General features: G+C 42.9%; 1 protein-coding gene across 11 annotated transcripts in view; it reads right to left on the bottom strand.

The window, feature by feature from the left end:
* The window catches only part of RYR3 (ryanodine receptor 3), a 564246-nt gene that overhangs the window by 167845 nt on the left and 373172 nt on the right, over window positions 1-23229 (bottom strand). For all 11 annotated transcript variants that reach the window (XM_074394143.1, XM_074394150.1, XM_074394148.1 and 8 more), the window contains 4 exons: window positions 8476-8749; window positions 6951-7065; window positions 5190-5319; window positions 3968-4071 (listed from right to left, as the gene is read on the bottom strand). In XM_074394143.1, coding sequence (XP_074250244.1) covers window positions 3968-4071; window positions 5190-5319; window positions 6951-7065; window positions 8476-8749 — 623 coding nt within the window. The remainder of the gene's footprint in view (window positions 1-3967; window positions 4072-5189; window positions 5320-6950; window positions 7066-8475; window positions 8750-23229) is intronic.

Here is a 23229-nt window from a genome sequence, read left to right as displayed (position 1 = left end):
GTCAAATACTCTATTTTGCAAGTACAATAAAAATAAGGCAAAACTCCGCAAGAATCTATCATCACACCTATTCCTTCTTAAGGCAGTAAAGGTAATATTCTGTTTAGAGTTCAGGTTTGATTTTGTCTTTAGAATGTCAGGGAAGCATCAATAAGGACCAGAATTAGGCAGAGTTTTCAAGGATGCAGGCGCAGAACTTTTCACAGGCTGTTATACTTGCCCATGAGAGAGAGAGAGAGAGAGAGAGAGAGAGAGAGAGAGAGAGAGAGAGAGAGAGACAGTGGTGGTCGGGGTGGGTGTGTTGGGGAAGAGAGAGAGAATGCGTGTGTGTTGGTGAGGGGTTATCGTTCAATCCTAACTGACCTAATTTCTGTCCTGATCTATAGAAGCGAGAAATTCCAGCACCAGTCCTTTGCTATTCTTTCCTGTGAACCAAACTTGGGTAATTTCCTGACACTGGGCTGAATAAAGTCTATGGCAGTGTGCTAAGTCACCCCAACTACTTGAAAACGGCGTGGCAAACCTCATCCGCCTTTACAGATTTCCCAAAGTGCCATACGTCCCATCTCCCAGTTTGCTAGCCTGCATTCATCCCATCTGACTTCTTCCGATGGAGGCTCCTTGTCTATGTTGACAAACATTGTTTCAAAAGATGAACTGAGGCTGAGAATAGGATACTGAGTTCAAAACCTTGTGACATTGCCTTGTCAAAGAAGACTCATTCAGCTGCTTTGCACACAAGCATCGGTTATCACCGACCACCTAAAACACTAAGCTATTTATCGTCATCTAAATGTATGAATAACAGTTTGGCGGAGGTCTCTCCCACTGGAAGCAGAGACTGTGAATAGACACACAATTTATGATGGCTCTCCTGCAAGGGACGGAAAGGTGACATGGTGCTGGAGTCCTGGTGTGTGTATGCAGGAGATGGGTGGTGTCCTTTACAACACAGGCCTACAGGGCCTGGAGGAGCAACTTCTAACATTTCCCTCTGGTCTGGTCATTTTCACTTACTCCTTTTGCAGCTGGGAGGGCTTATTAAAGTTAACTCTAAGCTATATTTGACTGGGACTTCTCTTAACAGAATTTTAAAAAGCAAGGTTCCTTCATTATGGTCTTGGATTGTTTGATAAGCATTGTAGTATTTAATAAGATCAATAAATAGATGTTTTCCTTGATTCTTGCTTTTAACTTAATGATTTATAAGGGATCCAATGAAGTCCAGTGGAAATAATGAATCTGATAAAATTTAAAAAATGCTTTTACTTAAATTTGTCACCTCAAAACACTGTCATCTAAAAATATCTCTTTGATATTTCAAGATACTTTAAAGAACAAAATAAAGTGACCAACTCAAAGACAAACTCCTCTGTCACATGCTAAATTGTATCCCCCAAATTTTATATGTGGAAGCCCTAACCTCCAGTACCCCAGAACGTGTCTGTATTTGGAGACAAGAGCTTTAAAGAGCTGTTTAAGTTAAACTGAGCTGCTGGGGTCATGTCATTAAAGAGGAGGAAGTTTGGACACAGAGAAAGATATCAAGGATATGTGCACACAGAGAAACCACCACGTGAGGACACAGCAAAACAGTGGCGACCTGCAAGCCAGGAAGTGAGGCCTCAGGAGAAACCAAATCTGTGCACACCTTGATCTTGGACTTCTGGCTTCCAGAACTGTGAGAAAATAAATTTCCAACGTTGTTGTCACCCGACCTGTAGTACTTTGTTACGGCAACCCTGGCAAAATTATGTCTTCTCTTACTAGAACGGAAGTTCCTCTCATTAGAAATATGCCGTATCAAGACAGGCGCTGTGTCTGTCTGGTTCACCATAGGCCCTCAGTAATTATCAGTTGAATGCATTTGAAATAGAATTTACTAATTCAAAAATGTCAGTGAATTACTGGTGGGTAATTATCATCTCATCCTAATAGATCAGACGTGGTTTTGCAGCTTGGCCAACGATTCTCTGCCAAGGCCTGAAACAGCAGAATCTTCATGAGTGGTGAATGTATGACGTGGTCTGTGTGGTTGCCTCAGCTAGATGACAGCCATCTGCTGCCATCATCGTTTAATGCAGACATCCCCCCTCTCTTCCTCACCCTGTGTTCTTTGACCCACCCCACATTCACTATGTGACAGGAAGAAAAAAATATTTATATTTCTAGTTTTTCCTCTCAACTTCTCAGACACTACATTTTCTGGGTTTTCGTGTCCTCTTGGCTGCTCCTCCTTCTGTTTTTTTTTGTTGGTGTCTTTTCCTCGGCGACTCCCTTAAATGCTGGGGGTCCTCAGGGCTCTGGTCTGGCTATGCTTCTCTTCTTGCTCCAGACCAGCCCCTGAAGTCACCTCATGTGCCCCCAGAACTTCAGCCACCCTCTGTGTGTTCTACCTGTAGCTTAGAGAGCTCTCCTGAGATTTAGGACCACGTAGTCAACTCCCCACTTGACACTGTTATTTGGGAACCTCGTGGCCCTTAAACTTGACAGAACCCAAAGTCAGCTCATCACCAGCCTCCTCTGATCTGCTCTACTTCCTGCACTCCTGAGAGGAAAACATGAGCTGAACTGCTATCTGATTAATGGCTGCGACTTGTCCTCTGACATATAGGTCCCCTGGCTTCCAACACTTCTCACACCAATTGCATCAACATTAACTGCAGCCAGCACAGTCCTGGGCTTTGACGACTGCAGAAACTCTCCTCCTTGCCTCAAGACTTATCTCCATTCCAGTCAGTTCTTCCTACTGAAACTGGGATGTGTTTTCTGAAATGCAAGTCGTACCACGTTGCCTCTTTGCCTAACACTCTCCTAACCCCTCTTGGCTCTCCAGCGACCTCCTGTAATAAAGTGGGTAGGAGCACAGGCCCTGGAGCCCAACGCTCTCGAGGCCTGGCTGGGCCACTGACGAACTGCACAACACTGAGGACGCGACCCAACTGCTTTATGCCTCCACTTCCTTGCCTGTAACTGGCAGGCGACAATGAAAGGTCTGAGGGTCACATGGGTTCTTCCATGGGAAGCATTCAGCATAAAGCCTAGCACAGGGTAGGAGGATGAATTTCTCTTGCTAATAGAAACGGTAGCATAAAGTTCAATTCCTTACTGCTTCTGCCGCATTTCTCACCACATGCCCCAGGTGCTCTGCTTCAGTGACGCCCAGTCTCCTGCTCCCCAACACGCCATGCTCGCCTCTCAGAGACACGAACTTCCCTGGCGGGCTTCCTCAACAGTGTGGCTGATCTGCGTCTACTCAGCCCTCAGGTCAGGACTGTTTCTGAGTGACCTTCCCCATCCCCTAGTCAGGATCAGGGGCTCTTTTCCGCGTGCTCCCAAACCTGCTGCCCAACGATGACCTTTGACTTGTCTTTGACTTGTCCGTGTTCCCCCTCTCCACCCCTGCAGGTTGCTCTTCTTCACACTCAGAAAGCCACACTGTGAATCCTGTCAGCCCTCTGGTCAAGGACGTCACTGGAAGAAAGGGCTGGGGAAAAGATGCGGTGAGGTCTCCCCAACCATGGCCACCACCAGGAGCTTCATTCACACTCCCAGCGGAGGGCAGCTTAATTTGTCTCAGTTGTACACGAAAAGGACACGGATTATACAACATTCTGCCACGTCTCTTCCTTACATAGGTAAATTTATAAATTACACAGAACGTTATTAGGAACCACAGGTATCTGACAATCTTCCATGCAGACCTGGAATGAGGCTGGGCTTCCACATACAAACAACACGAATGTTCACATAGCCATGTCTCTGAAGCTGGCTACCTCTGCTCACAGGAGATCCCTTGGTCATAATCATCGTGCAGCTACCAGTTTCTCACTCTTCCACACTCTCCCTACAAGCCCACCAAGACGATGATACGGTGACAGAGGCTCAATCTGTGATCTGCTTTTCCTTAGCTTAGCGGCACTGCAGGTGGAAGAGAAGACCACGCTGCCTCCCCAAGGGCACTTACCTTCTCGAGGTCTGGTTCCTCTAAGCCCAGCGCTAATTCGTTGTTGTCCATCACGGAGGACGCTGCCACATCCAGCGGGGTGGATCCCCTCATCGATGGGGAGGCTGAGGGAGGAGCCCAGAGTTAGCAGGAAAGGGACAGAGGAAGCCACTCAGCGCTGAGCTCAGGTTGCAGTGCACATAAGTGGACAGGAGAGGGCAGCAAACACTTTGAAACCCGGTTTACCTGCCCGTTCTCCAACGGGTCAATCTGCCTGAGTTAAGAACAGCTCTATTAGCTATCCTTCCTCCCCACATTCATTACCGTGAATATGAATTAATAGATAATTAGTTTATATTAGCAGCCGGGACCATGTATTTCCAAGGATTTTTCTAACACAAAACTTCTGGAGGCCCCCATATCAGATGCCACTTGACCGATTAAGCCCAATGGAACTTGGATATTTCTGGGGCCACCACCTAGAGTTTAAAACAGCATCAAACTGCATTAGCTCATATAGTTTCACCAGGTCACGAATGTTGTTTTTGACTTGTTTGGTTCTCAGGATAGAATCAAGAAAAACTTCAGGCGGCAATTTACAAAAACATGAGTAGCCTGAGGTTGCATCTGATAAATAAAAACCCCTGAAATTTTAGTTTTCAAGTGCAAGTACTTGAGTATTCCACAAATTCATTTCGTTTATATCCAGAACAGTGAGCAAAGCGTATGAACGGACTTGCTTTTCTAGTGGTGGTGATGGATTTACTCTTGGCCAGTCTGCCTCCCTGCTAAGGAAAGCATTTGCCGGGAGGTTGATGGACAGGTATGCAGCCTGCAGCCAGCCTGCCAAGACAAGATCTGATCCATGACCTTGGTCTTATCAGCACTGCTCCCTGGTCAGTTGAGTGGGCTGGGAAGAGCTGTGCCCCCAGAGCGTATCTGCAATCCCAGGGGCATTTTGTAAACCACAAGTCACTGGTCCCAAGACAGAGGAAGTAAAACTGTATGACTCTGCCAACACTAATCTGTCACCAACGTTAGCTGGTAGCAACATCTCTAATTACGTTGGAGAATGTTGTTGTGGCATAGCTATTTCAGTTGTTTTAGATCAGGCAGGGTCCCTTCTAGTATTTACAAATGTCACAGCATGCATGTGGCTTCTTTCCCTATATTTCCTAAGTGGTCCAAAGTGGGAGAGTAACCTTTGAGTCTGAATGTGAAAGTTACAACAAGACTCACGCACCTAGGCCAACACTGCTATTCTCCAGAAGATAACTCAGATGCTCAAACATGGCCTTCTGATTCTGCCGGCTAATTCGACAGAAATAGCAAAGGAAACGGCAGCAGCTAGCAACCATCTTTGGAAATGCAATCTGTAGGGAGAAGTAGGAAGTGTCAGAGAAAAGCATCTATCATAAGGCCTTTCTGAAAACTCTGACCTCACAGTCTTAACTGGGTATAGTCTTGTAAGCTGTGAACACTTGGAAAAATGAACATTCTCCTTCCATTTTTTTTTCCTAAGACTTATTCATAGGAGAGACAGAGAGAGTGGACACCTAAGAAGAGGCTCCCCAAAATACGGAATGATGGTTACAGTTCCTGAAATAGCTTTCCTCCAAGAGAAACACATGTCTAACAAGAATCCCAATCATCCTCAGAAGTCATGTGAGATTGTATGACCTTGTACAGGGTATTGTTTCCAACTAGGAAGGAAGTGGACAGAATTCTGATGGGAAACATGAGAGAGAGAGACAGAGAGACAGACAGACAGACAGACAGACAGACAGGTAATCACAGACAAATAAGGCCCACCAGTATATCAAAGCCCAAGTGCCCTGGGTCAAGGCTGGCCTCTACAGTTAGGCAAGCCTGAAAGGCATCAGTCTTTGAGTCTTCCCTGGTTACTTTTGTCACTGAGAACTGCTCTCCTATGGGATTCCACAGCACTTGTAATTTGATTCACACAGTTTAGCAATAAAGATGCCAACTTACACTACTGTTGATTGTGCTTGGCTTTTCTGCTTAACAAAGTAATTAGCATCTCTAGGTTGGGCCAAATCGTATTTTTGATCCTACAACGCTCAATAAATGGTGCCAGTGTTAGCCTTGCTCAGGATCCTAAGACAAACCTGATCTCCTCCCTTAACATCATAGAGGATGTGCTAAAATGTAAGGTTCAGAAACTTACAGTCTATCTGCTTGCTGAGGCATCCAGACATGTGCTTAGGGATCTTCTAGAGAGATTTCACTTTCCCAAGGGATCAGAAGGAAGCCCGTAAGGAATGCAACCTTGGCTTCTGTTCCTTCTTGACACTCCCTCCATTCCCCAGCAGCACGGATGAAACTGCACTGGAAATCATCCATTCCTAGGACCCTGGCACTCTGGAATTTCCAACATTTGAAGCCATACCCTATCGACTGCCTTTAGAAGCAGTTTAACTGTGAGGAGGACCCCCACCCAGCTGGATAAACATCTAGTTGTGTCCTATCCCCACTCCTCTCTCCTTACCAACAGGAGCTCCCCCTGATGCAGGCTCCTTATGGGGAAGCCGGCAAGGAAACCTGGCTTCTCCAGGAGCCTGGTTGACAGAGGAAACACAAACACTTCTGGAGGAACACTGCCAGGATCACTATTGAGATCCTGTTCTCATTTAGAACAGCCTTTTGACTCAGCACAAAGCACACCAGGCTCCTAAGTGGAACTCAGAGTTATTCCATCTTGGAAAGGGCAGGGCTGCAGAATACGGGAAGTAAACTTAGCAGATGAACAGCCCAGTGGGATTAATGAAGAAAGCCTCTAAGCTTCAAGAGCTCTTACACAATGGGCTTTCATCCAGCAGCTTTAGCCCATCGCTTGGCTCCTTCCTGGCACTGGGCATGCCCCTTCCTCCCCTGGAAGAGTAACTGAGGCAAGGGATGTCAGCCATGTGGCTCTGAACAAGTGACCTCACATGCACCTGCCCCAAAGTGGGGCGTTCTGGCTAGGTTCTCCTTATAGCATTACCTGAGATTTCTCTGTACCCAACACGTTCACCATCACCTCCATCACCGTCTCGTGCATGCCCAGGACTCTCATAAGGTTGGGATGCTGGTAAAACACCTTGTTGTTCATTATGTCTCTAGGATAAGGATCAGAGAGAGTCTTCAGCACTTACTTATATCTATGCTATGAAAATTCAGGGATGAGAACACACAAACACATAGGGGGTGAAGAAATATGAAAGTGACAGGCTTAAAAGATACTAAAAAGGCACTAGGCCAGTTGGAATACATGTGGAGGGTCATTTTAGCTGACAGAAATATTCTGTGCTCCTCTAATTCTATGTACTTGCTTTTTCTCTTTGAAACATTTCATTCTAATGACCAATTAAACATCCCTTTATTTTTTCTTGTAATCATTTTAGATACAAATGAAGCTTTTAGACGATAGTCTTTAGAAATTCATGACATTAACATGTAAGAACAATTATATCTTTAAGTCATTTAATACAAATTCACAGAGTAAAGCTGCATACAAATCAAAATACAGAAACAGCCTGGTAACTGGCTGTGTCCCCCTTGCTGGGTGGTTACCTTCTGGTTGCCCATTCCCTTTCTCTTGAGGGTGGCAGGAAACACCACCTGCAACTGCCATGCTGTGTCTGTACAACTTCTGCTACGTCCACTACGAAGGCTGGGTGAGAGAGTAATTCTCTAACTGCATTCTCTTCCCACAGAAGTCTCTTCGTTTATATAAGATTTCTCTTTGGAAATGAGCTTGACGAATGCATGCCTTTCCCCGCAAGGATCCTGAACTTCCCTTTCCTGCACCTTGGCGATGCTCCATTGTTTTGCTGGCTTAAGGGTGGTAGGATGGAATGTTAGGTAGGAGGGTGCCTGTAGGTCTAGCTCTCAATTCTAATAAAGTAAAACTGTAGGCTGGTCAGTGAATCTTGTTGGGCCTTGGTATTCTCATCTGCAAAACAGAAGTGCTACGCTACATAATGAAAGGAAATCCTTTTGATGTCTAGAATGCTCTGAATTTTTTGATGGCATGGCTTCTAAGGGAGAGCCATGAGCTACTGTTATGGGGAAAGGTATCTCAACGAACTAACAAAAATGCCTGTAGGTTAGTCCTGAGAGAAGGGAGAGATCGGGGGCACTTTTTCAGAGGGAAGAGTCGGAAGATATCTAGTCAAAAGCACAAGGGCTCACATCATTTCTGTCTTGGGTTGAACACACTGTCCCTTCCTCCAAATGTTTTCGTGGCCTCCCTGGGTTTAATTTCCAAAGATTAAAATGAAATAACTCCTTTCCCCCCAGACTCCTCCATACCTCTTTTAGCAATGCCTTCCTGTGAGTAGTTGGGTCTCTTAGTTTACGAAGGGGAGGTATTGGCAAGGATATGACCTCATGAGAAGTGAAATTGAAATCAGGTCACACAAAGATTTAATATGATTTGGTTCCAGAACATCCATTTATCAAGGTAAATCAGTTTTCCCACTTAAAGTCTCTAGAGAGAATGGCAGGTAACTTTGAGAATCACCTACCCCAGCCCATTGATCATGAGCAACTCTTCTTCCTTGCCCATCCTGACACTCAGCAGGGAGCGGATTTGGCCCAGGGCAGCCAGCAGGTTGATGGTGTCGCTCACAGAGGCGTGGCTGATGGTGTAGGTCTTCCGCAGTGCCTGAAGCAGCTCCCCGATGCTGTCGTACTGCCTCCGGAGGAGGTTGAACATCATTCGGACCAGCTCTGCGTCCTGGATCTGGTCCTCCTGGGCCCAGCAGATCATCGTCTGTGAGATGAGTTCCTTCAATGTTGCTGGAAGGACAACAGGAGGGACCAGGTCTGTGACTGTCATGGCTCGGAGAGCTGGGTGTTTCAGGCACTTCATGCAAACGTAAGATACATTGTTGGTTGAGGTTAAAAACTTCTTATTACAGGCAATGTGCAGAGGCTCATGCCTGTAATCCTAGCAATTTGGGACACTGAGACGGAAGGATTGCTTGAGCCTAGGGGCTTGAGACCAGCTTGGGCAACTTTGGAGACCCTGTTGCTACAAAAATATAAATAAATAAATAGTCGGGTGTGGTCGCACATGCCTGTAGTCAACTACTTGGGAGGCTGAGGTGGGAGGGCTGCTTGAGCCTTGGAAGTTGAGGGTGAAGTAAGCCATGACTGCATCAGTGCACTGCAGCCTGGGCAAGAGAGTGCAGTTCTATCTCAAAAATACATTTGTATTTTAAGGGTGGGGTAGGACATGCACAGAAGTAGAATACGACATCAAAAGACAAACTGGCTATATAACAATGAAAGAATGTCCCAATTATGAGTTGAGGGTGCTAACCTATTTCAATTAAATAATATTTGCATTCATGCTGGGATGAGAGAACAGATCTAAAGGCTTTACAGTGGGACATCTGACTATCATCTGAACATTTTTTTGCACTGGATCTTTGGCAAGTGTCAGCTGACACTGCATCTTAATAAGCATCTTTCATAAGCATCAACAGATAAAAACCACAATGGCTTTGAATTCAGAATTTATTAGGGCTTATACTGGTTTTACTGCAGAAATTTTACTGTCTATACAAGTAAAAAAATCACTGAACTGGGACTCAAAGCAGCTGCGGAACCTTCAGAGGTTATACTAAAAAGGCTCTGAAAATTGTGATCGGCACTGGTGTAGGAGGTAAATGAGGAAGGGGACCTGTTGGAGTGGTTGGGAAGGCAATGCTCACCCCTTCCCATGCCATCCACACTTCCAGAAGATGACAGAGGTGAGACACGCTGCTCTTAAATCACAAAAGCGTTCTACTTCGGCACTGCATATCACAGTCCTACAAGGTATGCATGGCAGGAAGATCCTTAATTCAGGCCAGGCAGAGGCAAGGGGACAAAGACGGTCACTCAGTAAATCAGTGAACGAATGGGGAGTAAACAGATCAGTGCTTCTGGTAGCCTGTGCCATCTCTAATAGTCAAGGTTTCTACTCCGTATCACTCTAGATGGCAGATGTCTGCTCTATATACAGCCTTGGCTCATCGTAAGAATATAAAAATAGAACTCAGTTACCAAGCTCTAAAAGAGACCTAGATGTAAAGGATTAATTTAACTTCCTGCTGTGTCTATCAGCCCTGTGGGTGTGTTAGGTTCAGATGGGAGACATAAACGAAAAACCTTAAAAAAGGACACCCAAGTCAGAGAGAAGTACAGTTAAAAGACGTTCTCAAGAGATCTCACTAGGCAGGGACTGCAGACTAAGGCCCGTTAGGTTAGGTAATATCTGTATCCTCTGCGGGCAAAGTCATTTTCGGGCTATGCTGGGCTCCTTGTCGAAAACCTGCTTCCTCAGAGTCCAAATGTAAAAGTTCCTGCATCTCCTAGTTAATTCACACATATATATTTTGGGGGAGAAAACCCAATTTTGTCTATCACATTACTTAAAAAATCTAGTAATAATATATTTGTACAGAAAAAAAAACCAAATGAATAGTAAATGAGGGCACAAAGGAAGTAATTTAAATTTGCTGTTTTTTTCTCATGATATTAGAATGATAGTGCCTGGCTTCACAGTAGGATTTTTCACTGGCCAAAGCCTGCCATAAAACTAAGGCTTTCAGTGTCTATCTAGTTCCTGGCTCTTTGCAAAACTTTTGAGATCTTCAAGAAAAGTAATGTCCTCCTGGTGCGGTGGAACTGTGCTGAGCTCCATCAACCCATCCACAAAAGCGACGTCCACCCCTTGGTCCTCAAGGAAATCATACAGAGCCTAGTCCGGGGACTTTGTGTTGAGTATGTACTAGTGTCCTTCCATCCAGATTTGCCACTGAACGGAAAGCTAACCTCCCTGATGGAGAAAATGTTACTCTCCACCTGCTCTTCTTGTCCCAACTCATCCTCTGATGGTGATAATTCAGCACCAGGGCCTTCTTGCCACCATTCTTCGTAACTATGAAATTGGGAGTTGACGTCAATCCAGAATCCCGTCCTTCAAACTTCTGCCCTTGTGAGGGCTCCTCCTCACCATCAGATGTGTGTGGTGTGTTCCTGTTAATGGTGAAAGTGACAGTGATCTTTCCCCTGGCAATCTGCCACACGAATTTAGCTTCGGTCCCATTTAAATTCTAGCTCCCACCTTCCAGACCTCCTAGGGAGGGAATGCCTCTTACACTTCTGGATTTTCCTTTCCTCCTTAATTTCATCACTCAGAAATTCAACAGAAGTTTTGTCCCCTTTGGTGTGCAGCGCACAGCTGCCGTAGTCACAGGCACAGGGCCTAGGAAGCTGCAGGAGGCCAGGCTGCCATGCAGACCCCACACACATGCACGCTGAGCAGCACAAAGGGCCAGGCGCGGGTGCTGCTGGCATGGTGGTGGAGGCGTGGTAGCGTGGAGGCCAGCAACTGCAGAGCCCAGGGCACCAGGCATGCGGCACAGCAGAGGCAGCATCACAGAGGCGACCACAAATATGTATGGATGCACTCCTGGTTATTATTTGTGTAGTAACAACAAAAGCAAGACAGAAACATAGACTCTTGGGTCCAATGTAAGTTTTTCTAGTCCTGTCAGTACAATTTCCTCTAAAACCTCTATCTTGGCTCCAAAGAATTATAGTTCTCACCACCAACAAAAAGATTCTCTGCAGATTTAACACATGTTATCCCGGTCCCTGCCACACTTGAAAAGCAATAATCAGATTGGGTGGAATTACTAATCTGCTCAAGGACCATCTTCTTTTCAATAGAGAATTTTACAGAATCATAATAAAACCAAGTAAATATTAGTTTCCCTTAATCTGGCTTTCAGACGAATTCAGGACTTGGGTAAGCTCTTAGCTTCACACCAATTCAAAAATCTAAATCAACATTTGTGGCCTAGAGAAGAGAGCATGTAAAGCAAAACACCTCACTGAGAGCAAAGAGAATAGGAAACAGCCTTTCAGCCTCAAAGCATGGAACAGCAAATACCTTCCAATACCATCTTTGTCCAGGCAAGCCTTCAAGGCAAGTGTCAGAGAATGGGATAAATATTTCTGTGTGACCAAGCTAAAGTACAGTTAAACAAACAAACAAAAAAAGTAGCCACCAGGTCCTGCCAGAAAAGGAAACAAGACTTACTTCTGCCTTGCTGACAGGTAGAGGGAATTCCATGAAAGGTCTGACATTTAAAGCCCTGTGTATTGGAAACTGTTTCAAATGTGAGACCAAGGTGAAGCAGGTGAAAGAAACAATAACTATTAAAAGAAATAAAATTCAGGGGGAGAGGGGAAGAAGGGGACATTTTCAGAAGCCATGAAAAACACAGCATACTTTGTGACATGACATATACTAGAGACTCAGGGCCTACCAAGCAAACCCAGGCAGAATCAATGAACTTCTCAAGGTCTAAACACTTTTGGGACTGAGAAAATGGAGCTTTATACCCCTAGCAGCAAACACTACTGAAAATTCTTCAGATTTTTATTAGCGTCCATGCATTAGTCTCCAAAATGTACCAAAGTCGAGAAGTTAAAAAGAATACATTTTCTAGTCTATGTTAGGCTCTCCATATACCTGTACAGCTGATGATTAAACTAATTAATGCATACAACCATGTGTGGCACATACTGTAGGTTTAATAGTGGTGAACTATCACTGCTATCTATACCAATAGCTATACAATGTGATGTGCAGAGCCCTGAGGGCCCAAGACCCTTGAGATACTCTTCAAGGCCAAATGTGTTTTCATGAACGTTGCAAGATATTGTTTGCCTTTTTCATTGCATTGATAATTACACGATGGTACAAAAGCAATGGTGGGTAAAACTGCATGCCCCTTAGCACAAATCGAGTCAGCAGCACCCAACTGTATCTTTTATCACCACACTTCCAGAAAAATGCCCAGTTTCACATAAGGATGTCCCGAAAGCAGCAGTAAAAGTTATTAATTTTATTAATATAAACTCCTGAGCGTACAACTTTAAAATATCCGGTGTGGCAGAATGGTACACAGAAAGCAAAGAAGTAAAGCGCTTCTGCTGGGTTTCAAAGTCAGCGGTTTTTCTGGAGGAAAAGCACTTGTACGATGGAGTTTTGAGCTAAACTAGCTGCTTATTTCAAGAAATGCCATTTTTAAGTCAAGAAGGACACACTATGGTTAACTTGATAACTGGACTTAAAAAAATGAAAAAAAAAGTAAGGCTTTCACTTCAAATGACAGTATTGATTGCCAATAATGAAATTTGAGTTTTCAAGTGAAAATTAGAATTTTGAAAAATGTTTATCTGCCACTGGGAGTTCAACAGTTTCCCAGTACTTAAAGGCTTTTCTGATTAAGCTGTCAATGTTAACAAATGTGATTTAAAAAGTATTTTATAGTGAAATGTGTCAACATTTGGAAGTTCTGATTAACTCAGTGAATCAATAATCTCCCAATGATCAATGAATGACGTTACAAAAACATTCATAGGTAAAAGATCTATTCAGTGTGCAGGATAGGCCAACGAATTTTTATGTAATGAAGTATAAACATCGATTTAATATGGTTTCAGATTCCGGATGACAACTAACTTTTCAGAAACTACTACTTGTTAAGACATAGTATTAGATATTCATATATTCAGAGAAGAATATCAATAATTATTGGAAAAGGCTGTGAAAAATATTACTCTGCTTCGAATTATATATTTATCTGAGGCCATTTTTCTTCCTATTCTTTAACCAGGTATACAAATCCAGCTGCCTTCAATTAAGTCAGACATTAAAGAGATTTATAATCATGCAAAGCAATGTCATGTTATTTTTGTTTTGAAAAATATTTTTTCCTGTAAGTATTTTTATGTAACATGTATAAGGTTTTTATGTTTAAATAAATTAATAAATATTTAAACATTTGTCAATTTTAATTTTTAATCTGGTAAACATTGATAGCTATAACCCACATAAAGTAAAGCTTTTGGGGTCCTCAGTAATTTCCAACAGTGTAAAGGGGTTCCAAGACCAAAGGGTTTGAGAACCACTGATTTATATAAAAGGGCCTATGACGAAGTGAGGCTATGATTGGAAACCAGAGCTTTCCCTCCAGCTAAGACCATATTCTATTAGGCTGCATGATTCTGATGAAGCAGCTGAGACCCGAACCTAGAAAGCTACAGCTTAGGAAGCTTTCCATGTTTACTTCTGGATGAGAGCGGGGTATGTGTGAGATTAAATGTGAGTATCTCATGTAAGAAGAGTATCTCATATAAGAAAAGTAAGACACTTCACATTGAGAAATAAAGTGAGGATTAAAGAATCATTATTTTGAAAATTGAATCCCAGCAGTCAAGGACCCTGGCGGTTATTAAGCATTCATCACCAAAGGGCTCCCTGCTAGCCTGAAGGGCTCCTAATGCTTTCCTCCTCCTTAATTTGGGCTTAAGAAGTCACCTTCTAAGCAAGGAGGGAGTCACGCTTGTATTAAGCTGAGGCTGCATGGCCTCCTTTAGCCTGTTCTGCACGTGCATAGAGAAAGGTAAGCTGCAGGCTGGAGGGGGAGGCACTTAACTATTTGTGCCCCACATTAGCTGATCCTTCAGCAATGACTTTGCTCTTATTAATACTGGAAGCTAGAGCTGTAAACTACAGAAGGCTTTGCCCTGAGGTTGATAAGTGTCAAGGACTCAGGACATATCTAATTCACAGGTTTCTGCCTGTCTTCATCTGAGTAGCTGAATTAACTACAGTTGTGACACTCCTAAGTTATCTATTAATTGATCAGCATTTTCTGGTTATCTGTTTCATGCCCAAGGTTAAGTACTCTATGAGAAACTATTTCAAGACACAATTATTATCCACAACAGCCTAGTTGGGGAAGCTAAGTAATATATGTGAATTATTTAATAAAAAATAATGTATAAAACAGTGGGTAAAACTGTGTTGTCTAGGACAATTAGGAAATACAATTCCTAAGAAGGCATAACTCCTACAGTGACACATACATTCAAAAGAAACGAGAGAAGAGAAACATTCAGATCTCTCTTTTCTTCCAATGGCTTTTTTACCTGAAGTTTTTTTATATTTCTAGCATAACTCTCCATTACATGGAGACTAAAGAAGCAGGGAAGACAAAGCTCTATCAGAAAGTTAAAAGAGGGGCCTTCCGAGTGATATCAAAAACGATCTGATAAAAAATATGCTTTGTTATGATTATTTTAGAATGCCATGTTCCTTAGGGAGATGATTCATACATGTAGTACCTGTATACGTGTGTGTGTACGTACATATATAGTATCCACGGGGGAATGCAGACAGTTTTGGTAGGATTTTCAAAGAGCAAAGGGACTTATTTCTCGTGAATATATTTGAACCTCTTTCATAAACAGAGAGCAATAGAGACATTAAGAAGAGTTACAACTAAATACTGATTTTATTTCTGTTGCTTTTCTGAGTTCATCTTTGGAAATACTACCATTTAATGACTACAAAATATGTCAGTATTCGTAGGAAACATGACTCTCTAAGTGGGACAGCCATCAGAAGCAAGGTGATGTTGAGGCGAAGGGGTTAAATCTACCATTTGCCACAATGCATGCCCCATCTTGCTCTTTCACACACACGCGCGCGCACACACACACGCACGTGCACACACCACTTTACCCCACTCAAAACCACCACACATAATTAGGAAACCTCAGCAGACCTTGTTGCAACTCTAGGAATTTTATGCACTGACTCAGCAGAATTTTAAGAAGGCCTTGTCAAGCGCACTTAATGGTTCAGTTCACGGGATTATAAGATCGTGTTTTTTCCAAAAATGAAAAAGAAAGAACAATATGTAGCCAAGCACATGTTTTCTGATGAGAAATAAAGCAAATCCTCTTGAGCAGAATGTCTTAGCGAAGCTAGTCATGTACAGATGGCTTCCTTGATAATTATAAATGGCTTCATTTATGAGATTATTATTAACATTTTAATTCACTTCACTTTTGCAATTAGTGTAATTAGGGGTAGTCACATTAAGGCAATGATATCAAATATATGATCTATAAGCTGCATTTTAAATGATTGTTCAGGCAAACTCAGAACGGAAATATTTCCAAGGCACTATAAGGTTTAGGGAGACTTGATGCCTGAGGGATACTTCAAAAAGAAAAAATAAAATTACTCATTACCTAACTTTTGGACTATTCAGATATCTCATATAATAACAAAGGGTCAGTGTCTTTAAATTTGAGCTGGCCTTAGTACATCTGCTTGGAGTCCAGGTATCACTTACTGTTGTTTATCCTCTTCCACTTGTTATTTTGTATATTTCTCCTTTGACTTTAGAGCCCAAGAGCACCATGTGTGAACCTTATGAGAAATTCTCTAGAGATTAGTTGGTGTAACTCCTTTTTAAATAGTAAAATTACCAGCTTTGCAATGCCAACTACCATAAAGAAAAGGTCACTTATTTTCATGGAAAGGTCACTGATTTTCATGGTACAGGTTAAAATTTTTAGGCTGCAGGGGTCTGGAAAGAATCTTTTATTTCCTCCCCCAAAGTTAGATCATAATCCGAGTGGCCATCAGGCGACGAAGTACATTATTATTATCAAAGAGTAGCGCCAAAGCACTGGCAAAGCACATCCCTGCAGCTTACAGGTCTCAAATCTATGCTGGCGCTGTATTTTTGTGAGTGCTCTTAAATCTGGGTCAGTTTGGAAGAGAAAGTCATCCCATCTTTGCGAAGAGGGAGCAAACAAAATTGCACTATACTTAGGTTACACTTAGAAAGCAATTTATAACGCTTACATTACAATGGGAAAAAAATAAGGAAGTGCATCTAAATGATGTACACTTATTTTGAAATTCTAAGTGATTGAAAAGTCAGCTTCTGGTATGCTGCAAATGCTCTGGAGGCATGAACAGGTGGTAGATCATTTCCAAGTATAAAGAACAAGTGTGTTTTGACCTTTGCTTTCCTTCTCCAAGCAGTAGGCTAAATAATGTGCCTCCACCTCCCCCAATTGTCCACGTCCTGATTACCAGAACCTATGAATATGTTACCTCACGGAAGAGACTATTCAGATGCGATCAAGTTAAACATTCTGAGATGGGGAGATTATTCAGGGCTCAGTGTCATCGTAGGAGTCCTTCTAAGAGGGAAGCAGGAAAACGTGTCAGAGAAGGACAGATGATGACAGAAGCAGAGGTCCTGAGTAATGCTGTCACAGATGGTGCTGGGGCCACACACTAGGGAAAGAATGCAGGAGGCCTCTAGAAGCTGGGAAAGGCATGAGATGTATATTCTCCCCTAAAGGGTCCAGAAGAAATGCAGCCCTACTAGCCTATTGTAGACTTGTGACCTCCAGAACTACAAGACAATAAATTCGTGTTGTTTGCAGTACCATTAAGTTTGTGACAATTTGTTATAGCAGCAATAGAAAACTAATTAGTCCAGCTGTTAGAAAGTCTTGGGTTGTGAATGGTTAACTCTTTTCTGAAGCTGTAAATCAGACCGGAGAGTCTCCGTTAGAAAGCCACGACAAATGTGCCCACAGAAACTGGGACCTGAGCAAGATACAGTCTTCCATGTTTTTGTTGAGGCAACTAGAGTAAATTGCAGGGCTATGGATATATCTGAAGTCTGGCCTCATCTGGCTCAGAGCTCTCATGTGAAGCCAGAGCTGGCATTAAACACAGAAAGCACATACCGCAGAGTTGTTGTGGACCATTAGATAACGTGTGTAGATTACAGACAGCACAGTCTGCAGGTTCTAGAACACAGATTTTCTTTTTGCTCTGAAAATCACGAGCTAGAACTGGCTGCATCTCAACAATAACCCCTGAGTAAATTAAAAATGCTGAAAATGATAACCACCATGGATAATGAGTAGTACTGACCACATACACAGCACTCCTCTTTTCTTCCTTCTTAACAGAACCCTAATTTTACAAAGGTTTCTGCCTCTGTAACTTAGAGCCTATGCTCCTCAGGAATGAAAAATGACCCAAAGTTATTTCAAAAAAGGACCCTGTTGACTTAAGTCAGCCAGCGTGTTCAGTTTTCTAGGTCACACTCTGGTACATGGGTTGGCCTGTGACCAAGTTTTTCTAATCAACAGTGAGCTCAGGATCCTTGCTTGTAATACCAGGGCAGGATAAACTTTCTCCCATTTCCCTTTGACACTGTAGTCCATGGATATGAGGCCCAGAACTGCAGCCATCATCTTACTGCCAGCCTGAAAGCAAAGCTGGAACAAAGACCAAGATGCCTGTCTGGAGAGTGAGCAGAGCCACTGGATAAACTCAGCCCTTGGCTGGCTCCATCGCTAAACTCACAGGTTGTCAGTCAATGAAATCCATTAATGGCTATTCTACTGAGTTGAGCTTCCTGTTGCTTGTTTGCTGAAAGCATCTGAAAAGATAAATGTGGAGATGAAGTTCTTATAAACTATGCTTTGTATACTCATTTCAGAAGCTGAGGTACACACACTTCCAAGTACCAGGACATCAAGCTGAGCACTATTTTATTTAATCCTTATATTCCCTAGCCCCATCCCCCAGGATGGGAGCTAGTATTATTCTCATGTTTCATACAGAGGAGCTGCAACATATAGAAGTTAAGAAACTTGCCTAATATTACAATCAATTCCTGAATGTAAGGGCTTGGATTTCGACTCATGCTGCTGGAATCTAAGCACAGCTACTTGACCATCTTAGAGTTACTTACTTTTAATAGGTGCATAAAACTCAGAAAAATAGTTATCTTTATCAGTGCTTTAAATTTACATTGTACTGTCTAGATGATGCTCTCTTAATAAACCATAACATTGATTCTGAAATAAAATCCCCCAAATCATAAAGATTTAGTTCTTTTTCAGACTCTCAGCTGGGCAGATTACTCATTTTCCCAGAGCCTTCATTTCTTCACCAATAAAATGAAATTAGCAATATAAAATTTATGTTGAAGAAAATGAATATAAGTGTGGTATGGCAACAAGAGAACTGGGCAAGGAATGAATCCTTTGTTCTAGCTCTGGCTATGTGACCTTGGGCAAGTCACCCTGCCTCTCTGTGTATCTGTGCACTTCTACGAAGTCAAGTCACTTATGGATTAATATTCCAAGATTCTATTCCTATCTCACCCACAGAGCTCTTGAAAGCGTTGTGCCAATTTACTAAAATGGCAAATGAAAGCCTTTGGCTTCATTGGGTTAAATTAATGAGCATCAAGAATTTTACCACCACATTTTAATGCCCTATTTTGATGGTAGCCAGATTACTTTTCCTAATAGCAAAACCTGAGGATGAAGAAACAAAATCTCAAGATTCCAGTGGTTACTGACTGTGGTGAGTAACTGGCCATTATCAAAGCATCACTGTACATTACTAATCATTTACATCAAGGAGATGAGCTGTGGCAACTTGATGACCTTTTTGATGACTGTCCTGATTGCTGGCAGAGAAACGAAGCTACCTGTGTCAGGGGTTAGGTGGTGCAATAACACCGTCTAGATTTAGCTGGGAAGATTTACCGGGGAAAACTCATGTCCTCTGTGCTCTGTGCCCTAGAGCTTCCCCTAGACCAAGAGTCTGGTCTGAATTACAAAGTAGTCAAATATCTACTACTTATTAGCGGAGAAGGTCAGGGAAAAGTTAAATCTCTGGACTTCAAGAGGATTTTCTGAGAATGCATCATGCAAATTTCTCTGTGCAGTAGGTACCATTTTGGCCTTATTTTGCTAGAATAAGGATGCTGTTGACTATTCAGAATAAAGTTGTAAGGCTCTTTATAGTGAAAGGGAAAACCTGTGAAGATGACCTGGAGCACTGTTCTCGGGTGATAAGAATGAACTGCTCTGTTTACAGCGTGTTATCAGGGCACATGAACAGGTACTGGCTGTCAGACCCCTTGAGGCCTGTGATGGTATGGGGCTGGCCCAGGCTCCACAGCAAGCAGCAGGACACATCCGAGGTCTGTTATCTGATTTTTGGGTATGTACACTTGTATCTTTCTATATTGGCTTCCTTGGCTGAAGAATAAAAGTTCAAAGTGCCTTCTAGAACACCCCACCTCTCATTATCATAATGTATTAGTCCATCCTCATACTGCTATAAAGAACTACATGATATTGCATATATATATATATATATATATATATATATATATATATATATATATTTTACCATAAGCAGAGAACTATGAAGAGGTTGCATAATTTTTAAAGAAGAGAGGTTTAATTGACTCACAGTTCTGTAGGCTGTACAGAAAGCATGGCTGGGAGGCCTCAGGAAACTTACAACTGTGGTGGAAGGCAAAGGGGATGCAAGCATGTCTTATCATGGCAAAGCAGGAGAGAAAGAGTGTGGAGAAGGGGGAAATGCTACACACTTTCAAACAACCAGATCTTGTTGAGCTCTATTATGAGAACAGCATGGGGGGAAGTCCCGCCCCCATGATTCAATCATCTTCCACTAGGCCCCTCCTTCAACGCATGGGGATTACAATTTGACATGAGATTTGGGTGGGGATACAGAGCCAAACCTTATCAAATAATATAGCCAACATTTACTAACAGCTTTCTGTGTCAGACTTAATTACTGTGCCTGAATGATCATTTAATCCTCACAAGTACCATGTAAAAACAGACAAGACAGGTGTGACAGGGACCGAATTTCCCCAACAATGATGGCCCTTCTTAACCATAGCCTCACTTTATGGTTTAGTTAGGCAAAGCAGTGCTTCTACTGAATAAACAAAACTAGGTTCCTACAAATAGGTGGTAGTGAGTGCTGTCGAGGAGGAGGTGCGGCAGATATGGACCGTACCCACGACTGGCTGTGAATCCTACAAAACTGCTGTAGTCATACTGGCCCACAGAGCTTGGCTCTCCGGACAGGCTGTGTCTAGATAGGCTCACGACAGGTGTATATTTCTGCTAAATCTGTTCCTAAATTTCCCTCTGTCTGTGGTTTTCTATCTTGATCAGAGCCTCCACGTCTATAAAGATGGAGACAAGTGTAGAAGCAACTGCTTCACTCCCAGGACTGTTTCTCTAGCCAGGTGGATACCCATCCTGCCAGAGGCAGCCCTGCAAGCCACCAGTGAGACTGTGCCTGCAGCCTGATTCTGACAGTCCTCCTCCAGAGCCCCACAGGGTTTCATCCATCAGATGAAGATAATTAGCCTGTTTTTGAAATCTGTCAACCAGCCTCATAATCATTTTCTCAATACATGTAGGCGATTAAATGACCGATGATGATGATGACAGGAAAAAGAGCACAGTGAGGACAGAGGGCGTTTGTTGATGCATTAGGGAGGGATGCCTCTGAAATAAAGACGAGGCAGTGATGGCACAGCGAAGGACTCAGGGACCTGGGGCCTTTTTCTTCACTCAGCTGGGAAAGTATCCGAATTGCTCTTTAGTTTCAATATAGAGAATAAGTGATTGTGATAAGTGGCTACTGGCCATGTACCATAAGCATCCATGCTTCCCTATGCCCCTCTCTCCACCCCCACAGCCCCCTTTCCAGGCATCCCTGCACAGTGCTCTGGAAAGAGTGTGTGTCTGGGATATGGAATGCAATTCAGATCTTGGCCTTTTTGCTTTTTTAACTTGTTGCAAGACTTTGTTCAAATTATTTTTCTATCCTCAGGCTTAGTTGGCAAGTGCATAAAATGGGAGCCTAGAGGTCACTCTACTTGTTTCGAGGATAAAATCAAATGAAGTAAGGTGAAATGCCAAGGACATACTGGGCACAAAGTAGCTACTGACTAAATGCGTGACTTTCTCTCTCCTGAAAACCAAGCTATCTTCCCCATCACTAAAGCACAGGCTATCAAAAGAGAGGGCCTGACGCTGACTCATTAAACAGGACCCAGAATACTTCACCATCTATTACTCTGAAGCACCATGCCAGGAGCCCAATACAATGAGTTTTTATGCCTGCTTTGCTACCCATGAGGTAGGCAAGTTGCTTAACGCCTCGGATTCCCCATTTCCTCATCTCTAAGCTAGGACTAACGATGCCTGTTTTGTTTGCCATGCAGGGTATCAAGGCCAATGAGACTGCGTGGAAAATCTTCTTGCAACCTCTATGGAGCCGAACAGAGGTAAAGTTCTGCCCCTAATCCCTTATCCTATCTGCATGTCTGCTATGCACTTGCCCATCTCTCAGCAATCCATAATGCTTTCTTTCATGCCGTCTCCTTCTCCTTCTCCTTCTTCTTTAGAACTTCACATTCCTAATTGGGTACCAAGATGCGGCAACCCTACCTCTAACATGTCTGCCACCTAGAAAACACTTTTTGTTGTCACCACCTTTTCTATTGCCACTGTGACAAATTGGCACAAACTTAGGCGCTTATAACAACAGAACTCTCCTATCCTATGATTCTATAGATCGGAAGTCTCATCCAGACCTGAACTAAAATCAAGGTGTGAGAAGGTACGGTCCTTCTTGAAGGCTCCAGGAGACAATCCACTTCTTTGCCTTTTTTGCTTTCTAGAGGACGCATACATTCATTGGCTCATGTCCCCTTCCTTCAGGAAATTTAAGCCACCCTCGTCTCGTGTTGCATACGTCTGGCTCTCTTCCGTCACACTGTCTCACTTTTAAGAACCATTGTGATTACTTTGGGTCAACTCCAATAATCCAGATTTCCTGGTTAGCAATCTTAATTCCATCTGCAATCTATTTTTTTTTCCATGTAACCTAACATATCCACAGGTTCTAGGAATTGAGATATGGATGTCTTTGGGGGCCATTATCCTGCCTACCACAGCATCCTTATTCAAGGCCTCAGAATCTCTCACCCAGAGCACTGGGATAAAATCCTTCCGCACCCCTGTTCCCAATGTCTCCCTGCTGTGGGCAATGGCTATACAAAGCTGGCAAATGCTAAATCATTAATTAAAAGACCATGGTCTTGCTAAAGCAGTTTGATTTGTGCCTAATATGGCAGGTAATCAACAAACAACAGCCAAAAAATAGTTAAAATTAAGCACTTACCATGTGCCAAGCACACATTTAAGCAATCTGCATACATTAACTAATGTAATGCTTATATCAGCCCAATGAGGTAAAAACGTATATGACATGCCCATTTTATAGATGAGAAAACCGAGGCACAGAGAAGCTGTCTCATGCTCTGTCTCCTGGATATCATGAATTCTGGGAGAATTTAAGAATTTAAGACCAGGCCGCCTAACTCTGGAGCCCTGTGGCCATAACTATCTCACTATTGTGAAGCAAATTAATGATTTAGTCCTCAACAACCTTTCACAACCATTGCCTATAGGGGGCAGGATGTTTTTACATAAGTGTTAGCGATGGGAATTGAATTCAGGTTGAC

This window comes from Saimiri boliviensis, chromosome 2 (assembly GCF_048565385.1).
Source record: "Saimiri boliviensis isolate mSaiBol1 chromosome 2, mSaiBol1.pri, whole genome shotgun sequence".
Taxonomy (NCBI): domain Eukaryota; kingdom Metazoa; phylum Chordata; class Mammalia; order Primates; family Cebidae; genus Saimiri; species Saimiri boliviensis.
Note: the sequence above shows the minus strand (reverse complement) of the source record. Positions and strands in the feature narration are given on the sequence as shown.